Source organism: Branchiostoma lanceolatum, chromosome 18 (assembly GCF_035083965.1).
Source record: "Branchiostoma lanceolatum isolate klBraLanc5 chromosome 18, klBraLanc5.hap2, whole genome shotgun sequence".
Lineage (NCBI taxonomy): Eukaryota > Metazoa > Chordata > Leptocardii > Amphioxiformes > Branchiostomatidae > Branchiostoma > Branchiostoma lanceolatum.
This window is the reverse complement of record NC_089739.1, coordinates 636,494-650,810: the sequence shown is the minus strand read 5'-3', so window position 1 is coordinate 650,810 and position 14,317 is coordinate 636,494. Positions and strand designations below refer to the sequence as shown.

Genomic DNA, 14,317 nt, shown 5'->3' with positions numbered 1-14,317 from the left:
ACGGGCACGTCAGAGTATGTGGTAGATACAGCATGGAACAGGGTGAACTAGCTTTTAGGAGCCCAAACCTACACCACCTCTTCCTTATGTAAAAAGCTATCTGACACAAAGACCATTGCATGTCCAGGTCAAAAGGTACAAAAAAACAGAAGTTCTGCTGCAGTACAAATGTTACATACCAGGGGGCCCAAACTTGACCTTGACCTTCGTCTTCCCAAAACCTACGCACATACTAAATATCATTACAAGCCATGTCCAGAGGTTCTTGACTTATGCTGACCACAACTCGGCTCAACCATTTCGTCATTCATCCACCCATAACTCCTGCATCCCTCCATCTTTCACTTATTTATTTATTCATTCATTCTTTGTCATCCATCCATTTATTTATTTACTCATTCATTTACAAAGGCATTCACTCACAATTTTACTCATTCATTCAATAATTCATTCAATCATTCATTCATTCGTAATGTTTTATCCATTCATTCAATCATTCATTCATTTATTCATTCTGTCTCATTTATTCATTCTGTCAAAGACAGAATGAACACTGTCAGTTATAATCCATTCATTTTCTCATCTGATCTCTTATTCTTGTAAATTAGCACTAACAATGTTATATCAGATTTATTTACTTGTTTGTTGTTTACTTGTTTGTTTACCCCCAGGTCCAGAAGAGCGACTCGCTGGCTGGCATCGCCCTGCAGTTTGACACAACGCCGTCTGAGCTGGCCAGACTGAACAAGCTTCCCACCAGGATGGTGTTCCCTGGCATGGTTTGTATCATACATGTTTACTGTAATGTACAGTAATGTACAGTAATGTACAGTAATGCGCAGTAATGTACGGTAATGTACAGTTATGTACAGTAATGTACAGTAGTGTACAGTAATGCACAGTAATGTGCAGTAATGTACAGTAATGTACAGTTATGTACAGTAATGTACAGTAGTGTACAGTAATGTACAGTAATGTACAGTTATGTACAGTAATGTACAGTAATGCACAGTAATGTACAGTAATGTATAGTAAGACTGAACAAGCTTCCCACCAGGATGGTGTTCCCTGGCATGGTTTGTATCATACATGTTTACTGTAATGCACAGTAATGCACAGTAATGTGCAGTAATGTACAGTAATGTACAGTTATGTACAGTAATGTACAGAAGTGTACAGTAATGTGCAGTAATGTACAGTAATGTACAGTTATGTACAGTAATGCACAGTAATGTACAGTAATGTATAGTAAGACTGAACAAGCTTCCCACCAGGATGGTGTTCCCTGGCATGGTTTGTATCATACATGTTTACTGTAATGCACAGTAATGCACAGTAATGTACAGTAATGTACAGTAGTGTACAGTAATGGACAGTAATGGACAGTAATGGACAGTAAGACTGAACAAGCTTCCCACCAGGATGGTGTTCCCTGGCATGGTTTGTATCATACATGTTTACTGTAATGTACAGTAATGGACAGTAATGGACAGTAATGGACAGTAGTGTACAGTAATGCACAGTAATGTACAGTAATGCACAGTAATGTACAGTAATGCACAGTAATGTACAGTAATGGACAGTAATTTACAGTAATGTACAGTAATGGACAGTCATGGAAAGTAATGGACAGTAGTGTACAGCAAGACTCAGAACAAGCTTCCCACAAGGATGGTGTTCTCTGGCATGATTTGTATCATACATGTTTACTGTAATGTACAGTAATGCACAGTAATGTACAGTAATGTACAGCAAGACTCAGAACAAGCTTCCGACAAGGATGGTGTTCCCTGGCATCTATTTGTTTGTTTCTTTGATTAGATGCTGTACGTGCCTGACCCTGATGTTTGTTTGTTTGTTTGTTTAGATGCTGTACGTGCCTGACCCCGATGCCTGGACAGACGAGGAGACGTCAGTGTCCAGCAGCCCCGCCTCCCCTCCAGCCTCCCCCCCATCCACAGAGTTATCCTCCAGGAGATTTGTAAGTTACTAATCCAAGGGTTCATCTAAATCAGGAAAGAGGGTCGCTGTGCCCTCTTGTTTCAGCCCAGTGCCCCCTTGCCAAATTCAGATTTTAGCTTAATATCTAGCATCACGATTGATTCTTCCATAAACACATAGAATTCTCTCCCTCACCTGTGTGTGCTCCCTCTTATTCAATTTTTCTAGAAAAAAACCTGCTAATCCTAAAGTTTTTGTAGCTTGTAAGTAGATTTTTAGAAATATTTCTTGACATTCTTTCTAGGATATTTACAATATAAGGAAATGTTGTAAGCAATTCTTTTAATTCCATCAAAATCTAAACTGCTGCACAATTTTTATTATTCTCGATTGACATGGTTCTTTAAGTCAATGACATGTAATGAATTCTGTTTTATAATTTTTATGATAATAAAATTTGGTTGACACATTTGTTTGATTGATGGTTGATTGACGTTCCATTTGTGTTTCCTCAGGATTTGCCAGTTGTTCGTGAGAAGGAACCTGCCGTAAGTCGATCTTCTTTCCTCGAGTCCCCCTCAAGATATCTCAGGACTTCCTTCATGTACCCATAACAGTAACAGCTCTAGATTCCCACCACGGCATACAAATTGGTAGATGATTTTCAAGAAAATATCAACAACTAAACTTGTATCTTTGAGCCCTGGCAGAAAAACCTGAAACTTATCCTTAAGTAGAATCAAGAAATGAGCTGGTCTACAGTTTAAACTGGCATAAACAATGTGATGCATTTTTGGTAGTATGAGATCCCCGAGACATTAACTTAACTCTAATAGACAAACACCGTTTACAAGTTAGCTGCCTTTAAACCTTCACCTTTGACCTGAGTAGTTCAAACTGTGAACCACCTTATTGATGCTTATTTTTACACCTCCAGGACCCAGGTCATGTGACCAGCCCCGCCCAGGTCATGACCCCCAGCAGCAGCCGACAGTCGTCGCTCGACGAGCTTGGCAGCCAGAAGGAAGACGAGTTCCACGAGCAGTTCCTCAAGATCAATGTCAAGTACATCACAGCTGGCAAGGTCAGTCTCTGTTCCTCAAGGTCAATATCAAGTACATCACAGCTGGCAAGGTCAGACTCTTTCCGCAAGGTCAATGTCAAGTACATCACAGCTGGCAAGGTCAGTCTCTGTTCCTAAACATCAATGTCAAGTACATCACAGCTGGCAAGGTCAGTCTCTGTTCCTCAAGGTCAATGCCAAGTACATCACATCTGGCAAGGTCAGACTCTTTCCGCAAGGTCAATGCCAAGTACATTACAGCTGGCATTTTTACAGCGTTCCCGCCAGCCCAGGTTAAGAGTGCGTCCACCAAAATATAATATTGGGGGGGGCGGGTGGAGCGCCGAAGGCGCGACTCGACCGCCGAAGGCGGTCGCAATTTAGGGGGGTCCGGGGGGATTCTCCCCCGGGAAATTTTGGATCTTCAAGCCTTCAGAAACGCAATCTCCCGCATTTTGAGAGACAAATCATGCGATTGAGAGTGGTTGTCAGTCGTCCCTTTTACCGCCGCCATTGTCATTATCGGTGGCAGTGCTAACGAGAACGACCCAAAAATGTGCTTTTCAAAACGCAGGAAATCGGTAGATTATGTTGTCACCCGTTGTTGTTTACTTCTAACACATTGTTTTACTTCTATATTCGTGTTTTGAGGTACGTGGATACCGACCAAGTTTGATAATGAGCATGGAAAATACTATTTAAGTCTTTGATTAGTTTGATAAAACCGGCTATCAGTTTTCATTTTATGTTCGATCGTTTGTTCTCGACCGGAGAGTTCGTTTTATGTCACTAACACCGGTAGTTCTCGTGAACGTTACTAACAGGAAAAGGTAAGTAAACATGAGCTTACAAGTAATTTTCACAAGCAGGCCGTAGTTTATTAAAAAAAAACATAACGTTCGTAACGTTACCGAGTACGAAACTAGTTGATTATCGGACGATATGCGATAAGTATAGAATCCATTTGTCGGTCAAAGAAGCATGAATTACCGTCACAAAAGTGAACATGACATCCAGGCTGGTTCAATGTTGGGTCGATCCTAGAAAATCAATGATCATCCAGTGGCAAAATCGTAGCTGCAAGGCAAACAGTCCTACAGGCGACAGCCATGGAAAAGAAAGTTGTGTCTCTACAGAAAAGCCGTGCGTGCTTCGGCTCCCAGTGACGACTCTCCATGCTTTCTTCATCCTGTACGTACCATTCTTTTTTTCCTAGATGTACGTAAAACTATGCTCATACTCGTGCAGTCATACTGCGAGCCAGAGATCAGGTTTTTGCGTTAATTTTCCAATAGCAAATTGAACGAAATCGCGACACAACTTTTGACAAGATGGCTGCACTGAGGTGTGTTCACCGCATCCAAACGTAAATGAGGGAAATCACGATCACATTGTAAGTTGATAAACACAATGACATTTCTCTATATAAAATCGAAGGATTACAAAAAGTTGGGTGTGATTTGAGTGAATTGTATTAGTTTCTGGGACATACATAATTTTTTCATGTATCGATGTGCTTGCCGTGTGCTTTGTTACGTTGTGATGCTATCATCCTTCAGGCGTTTCATGATCATGTTTGGCGCGAACCTTTCGCCTGAGCTCGTCCCAGTTCATGATCAAGATATAAACGGCTTGTAAAATACTAATAGAGCCGCAAATATCTGTATGACTGTCATTAAAAAAGTACAATGAGGGCAACAACACGATATTTAGAGGCGCTCCTTGTTCGAGTGAATCTTGTGTACTGGCCCCGCGGCCGTAGGACCGTCGGCACTTCACTGAACTTCGGATCTTAGAGCTTACAGGGGCGTGTCTCACTGGGGCCAGGGCCGCCCGGCGTGAGTTTGATGTTTTTAAGGCGTGCGGTGCTCCGCCCCTGGCCCTGGACTGCTAACAATGCGTAACAGAGAGCCCTGGGAGTACATCGTAGGCTTCTTTCTCACTAAATGAGCGGTTGTTCTAAGATTCTAGTTCCACTTGTGACAGAAATTAGCCTCCCTTCGAAATTTTGTTTGGACGCACTCAGCCCAGCTGAGTGCGTCTTTTCCAAAAAAAGTGCGTCCAAAGACGCACTGAGGTATGCCTGGCGGGAACACTGGCTGGCAAGGTCAGTCTCTTTCCTCAAGGTCAATGTCAAGTACATTACAGCTGGCAAGGTCAGTCTCTGTTCCTCAAGACAATTGTTAAGTACATCACAGCAAGGTCATTCACAATTCTCAAGGTCAGTTTTAAGTACTTCACTGCTGGCAGGGTCATTCACGGCCCTCAAGGTCAATATCACGTACATTGTGCATCACTACTTGTCTCAGTTCCTCAAGAGGAGTAAAGTTGTAATAAAAGACCTGCCAAATCCTTTCCCATAATGGACTGTATCTGCTCAAATCATGCTGAAGTTGCCTGGCTTATAATTTAACCCTTTAATGTAATCATCTGAAAATTTACAATGTACCTGGCTCTAATTCCATTATATATTTTCCTCGACATCAATTTCATTTTCGGGCGGTCGGCAAGTCCGCAAACTCGTGTGACCTTTTTGCCAGGGACGATTGCAAATCAAAATGCTCATCAGTGGAAACTGGAAATGATTTAATTTGATTGACAGGTTTGAAGGACACAGTTGTTGGTCCTTTATCTGCAAGCAAAGACACGAACATGCACCTTCATGTATGGGATCAGCTGCAGCATCATTTCATGAGTCGGAACTGAAATTTTAGCTCAAACTGCTTCTTTTCTTTATTCATACCCGCAACATAGAATGTTGTTGGAAAATATGTGTTTCCGATTGTTCCAGGGTACGATAACCGATGTCAGAGGTCGGTTACGCTGAACACTAGACAGGGGCGAGGAGTTGGGGTTTTTTGCTGGTTACACTGAAGACAATCTAGATGGGCACAGGGAGTTTTTGATCTGATCTGCCGGATTCTGACTTAGTTTGCTTGTTTCTGATTGTACTGGTCACCCCGACCACAAGTCGGATCCTCTAGATCTGGTGATCCAATGTACGGCCCAATTACGGCCTAGATTCTGACTTGTGTTTCCCATCGATTACAAGTCGGACCCTCTAGATCTGGTGATCCAAAGTACGGCCCAATTACGGCCTAGATTCTGACCTCTCATGTTTCCGATCGTTCCAGGGTACGGTAAGCGGCGTTCTGCTGGTGACGCCGACCACAAGTCGGACCCGCTGGATCTGGTGATCCAAAGTACGGCCCAATTACGGCCCAGATTCTAACTTCTCATGTTTCCGATCGTTCCAGGGTACGGTAAGCGGCGTTCTGCTGGTCACGCCGACCACAAGTCGGACCCTCTAGATCTGGTGATCCAAAGTACGGCCCAATTACGGCCTAGATTCTGACTTGTGTTTCCCATCGATCACAGGTCGGACCCTCTTGATCTGGTGATCCAAAGTACGGCCCAATTACGGCCTAGATTCTGACTTGTGTTTCCCATCGATCACAGGTCAGACCCTCTTGATCTGGTGATCCAAAGTACGGCCCAATTACGGCCTAGATTCTGACTTGTGTTTCCCATCGATCACAGGTCGGACCCTCTAGATCTGGTGATCCAAAGTACGGCCCAATTACGGCCTAGATTCTGACTTGTGTTTCCCATCGATCACAGGTCGGACCCTCTTGATCTGGTGATCCAAAGTACGGCCCAATTACGGCCCAGATTCTGACTTCTCATGTTTCCGATCGTTCCAGGGTACGGTAAGCGGCGTTCTGCTGGTCACGCCGAACGCGATCATGTTCGACCCGCACAAGTCGGACCCTCTAGATCTGTTGATCCAAAGTACGGCCCAATTACGGCCTAGATTCTGACTTGTCATGTTTCCGATCGTTCCAGGGTACGGTAAGCGGTGTTCTACTGGTCACGCCGAACGTGATCATGTTCGACCCGCACAAGTCCGACCCTCTGGATTTGGTGATCCAAAGTACGGCCCAATTACGGCCTAGATTCTGACTTCTCATGTTTCCGATCGTTCCAGGGTACGGTAAGCGGCGTTCTGCTGGTGACGCCGAACGCGATCATGTTCGAACCCCCAACCCCCAACCCCCTAGCTGATACCCTAATCTGCCAGATTCTGACTTGTGTTTCCGATTGTTCCAGGGTACGGAAAGCTGCGTTCTGCCAAACCCCTTCGTGTCCAACCCCCACAAGTCGCACCTTTTAGATCCAGACAAAATATGGCCCAATTACGGCCTAGATTCTTACCTCTCATGTTTCCGATCGTTCCAGGGTACGGTAAGCGGCGTTCTGCTGGTGACGCCGAACGCGATCATGTTCGACCCGCACAAGTCGGACCCGCTGGTGATCGAGACAGGATGCGAGGAGTACGGCCTGATCTGCCAGATGGACACGGTCCTCTCCGCCGCCATGTACCACGATATCAGGCCCATGATGGAGCAGGAGCACAAAAGGTAAACAAATAAACAAATAAACAAATAAACAAGCCTGCAATGTATCAGGACATCTGGCCCATGATGGAGCAGGAGCACAAAAGGTAAACAAATAAACAAATAAACAATGTTACAAATGAATAAACAACTCTGCTATGTACCATGACATCAGGCCCATGATGGAGCAGGAGCACAAAAGGTAAACAAACAAATGAATAAACAACTCAAAAGGTAAACAAATTAACAAACAAATAAACAAACAAGCCTGCCATGTATCAGGACATCAGGCCTATGATGGAGCAGGAGCACAAAAGGTAAACAAACAAACAAACAAATAAACAACTCTGCTATGTACCACGACATCAGGTTCATGATGGAGCAGGAACACAAAAGGTAAACAAATAAACAAATAGACAATGTTACAAATGAATAAACAACTCTGCCATGTACCACGGCATCAGGTCCATGATGGAGCAGGAGCACAAAAGGTAAACAAATAAACAAATAAACAATGTTACAGATGAATAAACAACTCTGCTATGTACCACGACATCAGGCCCATGATGGAGCTGGAGCACAAAAGGTAAACAAACAAATGAATAAACAACTCAAAAGGTAAACAAATTAACAAACAAATAAACAAACAAGCCTGCCATGTATCAGGACATCAGGCCCATGATGGAGCAGGAGCACAAAAGGTAAACAAATAAACAAATAAACAACGCAAAAGGTAAACAAATTAACAAACAAATAAGCAAACAAGCCTGCCATGTATCAGGACATCAGGTCCATGATGGAGCAGGAACACTAAAGGTAAACAAATAAACAAATAAACAAATGAATAAACAACTCTGCTATGTACCCCGACATCATGTCCATGATGGAGCAGGAGCACAAGAGGTAAACAAATAAACAAATAAACAATGTTACAAATGAATAAACAACTCTGCTATGTACCACGATATCAGGCCCATGATGGAGCAGGAGCACAAAAGGTAAACAAACAAACAAATAAACAAATGAATAAACAACTCAAAAGGTAAACAAATTAACAAACAAATAAACAAACAAGCCTGCCATATATCAGGACATCAGGCCTATGATGGAGCAGGAGCACAAGAGGTAAACAAACAAACAAATAAACAATGTTACAAATGAATAAACAACTCTGCTATGTATCAGGACATCTGGCCCATGATGGAGCAGGAGCACAAAAGGTAAACAAATAAACAAATAAACAATGTTACAAATGAATAAACAACTCTGCTATGTACCACGATATCAGGCCCATGATGGAGCAGGAGCACAAAAGGTAAACAAACAAACAAATAAACAAATGAATAAACAACTCAAAAGGTAAACAAATTAACAAACAAATAAACAAACAAGCCTGCCATATATCAGGACATCAGGCCTATGATGGAGCAGGAGCACAAGAGGTAAACAAACAAACAAATAAACAATGTTACAAATGAATAAACAACTCTGCTATGTACCACGATATCAGGCCTATGATGGAGCAGGAGCACAAAAGGTAAACAAATAAACAAACAAATGAATAAACAACTCTGGGGGTTACTCTGCTATGTATCACGACATCAGGCCCATGATGGAGCAGGAGCACAAAAGGTAAACAAATAAACAAATAAACAATGTTACAAATGAATAAACAAATCTGCTATGTACCACGACATCAGGCCCATGATGGAGCAGGAGCACTAAAGGTAAACAAATAAACAAAGGGTCTAATCAAATGTTATTTAATGAATCGATTGATTGATTAGTATTCGATCATCGTTGCAGAGATGAGATTTACAAGTCAGGTGACTACGGCCAGGAGGACGCCGATCCAACCAGCTCCTCCAGGAGCAGTTGCCATGGCGACGGCGGAACCTCGTTGCCGGGGCAACGGTCGGAGAGCCTGGAGGACGAAGTGTTTGGAGGGAGTGCTCCCAAACCGCGGGAAAGCGGTGTTGAGGTGGGGTTGTTTTCCCTTTTGTCTCAGAAAAAAGAAAGAAATAGTCATGCCGTCAAGTACCAGGGTTATCAACCCAGAATGTTCAAAACATTCTTTACTAGAGCTGTCGTAGGGTGGAACTCGTTGCCACCAACTACTGTAGGAGCGTTCTCAACAGATACATGTACATGTAGGTCTAAACAACGCTTACAGTTAGATGTGCAAGGTTAGGTGTGACAGGTCGTTCAGTGTGACTTGTCGTTCAGCTGCTGCTGCCGCGCTGAGTGCCGGCGAAGCCGGGGTGTGATGCCGAATGGCAGTTATGATCATGCATGCAAATGCAGATGTTGGATATTGGAGGTTATTTTAACACAACCAGTAACTCTCACCTGCTGACGTTTCGGTGTCTGTCAGACACCTTCCTCAGACCTCCTGACTTAAGTGCTGCTTCTCACCGCTATAAGTAGCCGAAGAAGGTGTCGCTTTTGCGTTGAGAAGCAGTACTCCAGTCAGAAGCTGTGAGGAAGGTGTCTGACAGACACCGAAGCATCAGCAGGTGTGACTTACTGGTCTTGTTAAAACGTCAGATATCCTAAGTATGTTCTGCCAACCTGATGAAATTGTTTTCGGAAGAAACAGAATGTTATGCCGCTTACACGTTGGCTAATAGTCTCATGTTCCTGTACTCAGTCTCTTTATTGTCTTCAGGTGGCTCAGCTGGTGGATCTTGGGGACGCCATAGCCGACGGTGGCAGTGTGGTCGTGGCAGAAGGTTCTAACGTGCCAAAGGTATGCAAGACAAAAGTCTTTATAATCCGATTTCTCAATACTTACCAAGTACTTGAAACTTTAAACTTTATTCAATGTTTACAACATCGCAGGCTGAGACAGCCTGAATTGCGTTGCAATTTACAATTTTATCAACACGTCATCATATCATAATAAAATTAAATGTTAAAATTACACAGTATCACAGATCGAAGTACTTGAAACTTTTGTGTATCCGTTATTAGACATTTTAAATTTACTTTATTTTGAATTAGAAATGATTCTTTAGGTCATTCTAAATCTGTGTACTGGAAAAAATTGTAGATTTTTCGACAAAAATTACACAGAACGTTTTCGAAATTAATAAAATTTAAAATGGCGGATACGCCTGCAGGCTTCTATATATCATTGCCCTAGCGAACCTTAGTCTCAAGCATGAATGACTGTAGACCTTGGCCCTCTGTATTCTTAAAGTGAGTCCTGTGAACTTAAGATGGACTCACTCTGGGAGGAGAGCTTAATGACCATTTCTGCTGTTAAAATCTGCTGTTATAATTTTGCATTTTTCATCATTTGTACAATAATTTTGCATTTTTCATCATTTGTAGAATTAGAATTTCTGTATTTGGTTTCTAATTCCTCGTACAATACGTTATCTTTTTCTTGTCTCTAGATTTTAGATAGTACTTGTTGTTTAAATATAAGTTAGATTTTGTTAAATGTAATACGCCTAATGTATGCAATTCAGCATCCTCTTCTGAGGACGCTGCCATGCACTTTAGTGATGAATGGATGATCGAATCAATAAACTTACTATATATTTCATTATTCCTTCTAACGTGCCGAAGCCGCAGAAGTTTGTGGAGGAGCTAGTGCCGATCATCGAGGAGAAGGTCGACCCGAACCGACTCAGCCCCCGCGTGCTCAGTCCTGACGCGGGCATCGACGAGGAAACGGACGGGAAGGCTGCTGGGAGGGGGACAGACGGGAAGGACACGGTCGCTGACCAGGTCAGCATCTTTTCTTCTAATTTATGTATTACAGTTTGCCTAAATTCTGGCTGAGGTTCCCAAAATTCTGGCCGACGTTCCCAGAATTCTGCCCAGATTTCTGAGGTTCCCAGAATTCTGGCTGTGCTGTAGAATTCTGACTAACATTCCAGAATTCTGCCAGAGGTTCCTAGAATTTTGACAGAGGTTCCCAGAATTCTGGCTGTGGTTCCTAGAATTCTGACAGAGGTTCCTAGAATTCTCACAGAGGTTCCCAGAATTCTGACAGAGGTTCCCAGAATTTTGACAGAGGTCCCTAGAATTCTGACAGAGGTTCCCAAAATTCTGGTTGAGGTTCTCAGAATTCTGGCTGACGTTCCCAGAATTCTGGCTGTGGTTCCTAGAATTCTGACAGAGGTTCCTAGAATTCTGTGATTTTCAAACTAAGTCTTGATGAAATTGTGCACGCAGGTCAGGAAAAGCGGTTGCAGCGACGCAAGTGACACTGGCAGCGTGGAAAGCGGCATCGCGGAAATGGTGGAAGCGAACCAACGGGAAACGGTCAGGCCGGCCGACAACAACGGTGCAATTTCCGAGTCGCCGGGACAACAGGCGTTGTCGGGCGTCGACACCGCCACAAGCAGAGGCGGTCTCGAACCGGACGCAGACTTACTGGCGCTAACCGGCGCCGAAAACGTGCAAGAGAGTATAAACTTTGTGGACTTTTCGTGCGGCCTGTTCACGACGGAAGCAAACAGGTCGGGGGTTCAGGACATCTCGGAGGCCATTCCACCGGACACGAGCGTTCAGCAGGAGATAGCTGAGCTTAAAGACGCCTCGAAACTCTTACCTTCGGAAGACGGCAGCCAGAGGAAGAAGGATGAGTCAGAAGAAAGGGTTCGAGAGAGGCCCACGTTCCTCCCCTCTTTGACGGGGTCCTTTGATGGTTTGTAGTTTTCACTTCTGATTTAGATCTTATACATAACTTAACTCTCTTCCTGCTTAGTAAAGTGCTCTTTTTTGGTTAATTCGAGGAATTCAGTGACTGATACTTTTGAAGTTGTATGGAAACCAAAATTTCCAGCTACAAATTGCAGTTTATTGACTTGTTCTCTACAGTTAGTTTGTTCTGAATGTTTGCAGGAGTTTGATTACACCAGGATTTAAACAATTATTAACCAGACTAAACTTCTCGTCCAACACTGTAAGAGAAATTGGGACCTACCCCAAATTTTCGTTTGACTCCATCAACCCTGTTAACGGAATGAAAATTCTGAGTAAGTCCCAATTTCTCTTACATTGTTGCTTGAAAAGTTTAGTCTTGTTAATAATGAATTCTACCAACACAGATGAACTTTCATGCTAAGGATTTAAACAAGCCTGGAACTTTAAAGTTAGACTAAATGATATCATGTTTCCCAGCCCAAGTTAGAACACATGGAGCCACATTTTGATTTTTCTAATGACCCATGTTGTACATGTATCCTGTCTCTCGAAAAGAGCTCCTGCCATCTCGGTCCCAGTAAGAACACAATGACCCATGTTGTATCCCATCTATCGACCCACAATGTAACCCATCTCTCTGTCCCGCAGAGGTACTGCTGTGCCAGCCCCAGTTAGAACGCAATGACCCATTTTATCACCCATCTTGCGACCCATCACTCTGTCCCACAGAGCTCCTGCTATCCCAGCCCCATGTTGTAATCCATCTAACAACCCACATTTCTGTCTGTCCCACAGAGCTGCTGCCGTCCCAGCCCATTAGAACAAAATGACCCATGTTAAACCCATCTAACGACCCATGTTTCTGTCTGTCCCACAGCTGCTGCCATCACATCCCCAGTTAGAACACAACAAACCATGTTGTAAACCATCTAACGACCCACGTTCTGTCCCACAGAGCTGCTGCCGTCCCAGCCCCAGTCCCTGAACTCGCCCCAGGGCCCGCCGCTCTTCCTGTGTCTCAAGGTCATGCAGATGAAGAAGTCCTTCACCGGCGGCAAGGAGGTCGTCAACCCAGGGAGCACCAAGTTGCCTGAATACTGGTTCGCCATCCCGAAGGACAGGTAAACCCTGGTGGGAGACCCATGTCAACCTTGGTGGGAGACACTGAAGGACCTCTTTATGAGGCAGTTGAAAGTTGGTAGGACGCAGAAACGTTGTTGGGAGATATTCAGTAAGTTTTGTTGGATAAAGTTGAACGCTACCCGTTAGTGCTCAGAAACATTGGTGGGAGACACTTGTCAACCTTGGTGGGAGACACTGATTGGCCACTGTAGCATGCTGTCAGGAGATGCTGGTTAGAGGCACAGAAACCTCAGTAGGGTCAGAAATACTCAGTGATTTTTTTTTTAAAGAGAACCTTAACAGAAAATGAAGTTCAACCGTTATTGAAGCTTGTTAGAGCCCTGAAACTTTGGTGGGAGACGCAGGAACCTTGGTAGGAGACAATAATCAGGGAAAATATCACATAGTAGTAGTTGGTCATAGCTAGAACACTGAATATTGTCCCCCTTTAGTGTCGTCGGTGTAGCGCAACAGATAGAGCGTTGAACTCAGAACCAACATATTCCGGGTTCGATGCTCCCTGTGCCTGATGTTGTGCCCTTGGGAAAGGCACTTTACTCGACCTTCCCTGGCAGCGGAGTGACGCCCACCGAACCACTTGGCTTATTTGTCTAAAAGTGTGCCAAAAAACACTACGGATTTGGTTGCCATTGTGCCAACATTCCCCTACCATATATGTACTAAGTGTACAGTGAGATTTGATATTATCTTATTATGTTTGGAAATCCCACGGTAGCCTTAATACGATGTACTGAGATTCAAAATTCAGCCTTTTTGGTCCCGAAGGTATTTCATCCAATGAACCAGTCCTTATAACATCCAGCACATTTGCCACCAAGAATCGTACAAATTTCCTTCTTCAGAGCCGACCATTTGTACGCGTTCTTCTTGCAATGGTCGCCGGACGTGTACGGCCACGAGGTCAACAAGGACGACCTTGAGCTGTCGGGATTCGTCGTGCTCGGTGACGAGACGGACTCGCTAGAGGTGGTGGACGACTTCTACTCCTCCGAGTCCAGCCTGTACAAGGACTGGGAGGTCAGGGGTCACTTTATTCAGTCTTAGATATCATAAGAGTCATAAGTTGATTGATCGATTGATTTATTGACTCAATGTATGATGTATGGTCTTG

The 14,317-nt window shown here is 43.7% G+C and overlaps 1 protein-coding gene across 4 annotated transcripts in view; it reads left to right on the top strand.

Annotated features, from left to right (window-relative positions):
• The window catches only part of LOC136424803 (oxidation resistance protein 1-like), a 30,922-nt gene that overhangs the window by 8,048 nt on the left and 8,557 nt on the right, over nt 1-14,317 (top strand). For 3 of the 4 annotated variants that reach the window (XM_066413465.1, XM_066413466.1, XM_066413468.1), the window contains exons 5-15: nt 672-779; nt 1,868-1,981; nt 2,457-2,489; nt 2,879-3,025; nt 7,244-7,425; nt 9,208-9,382; nt 10,070-10,150; nt 10,978-11,139; nt 11,590-12,064; nt 13,019-13,184; nt 14,049-14,223. In XM_066413465.1, the coding sequence (XP_066269562.1) occupies nt 672-779; nt 1,868-1,981; nt 2,457-2,489; nt 2,879-3,025; nt 7,244-7,425; nt 9,208-9,382; nt 10,070-10,150; nt 10,978-11,139; nt 11,590-12,064; nt 13,019-13,184; nt 14,049-14,223 (1,818 nt within the window). Of the gene's footprint in view, nt 1-671; nt 780-1,379; nt 1,441-1,867; nt 1,982-2,456; nt 2,490-2,878; nt 3,026-7,243; nt 7,426-9,207; nt 9,383-10,069; nt 10,151-10,977; nt 11,140-11,589; nt 12,065-13,018; nt 13,185-14,048; nt 14,224-14,317 lie in introns of those variants that run through there. The other variant, XM_066413469.1, reaches the window with a different exon arrangement.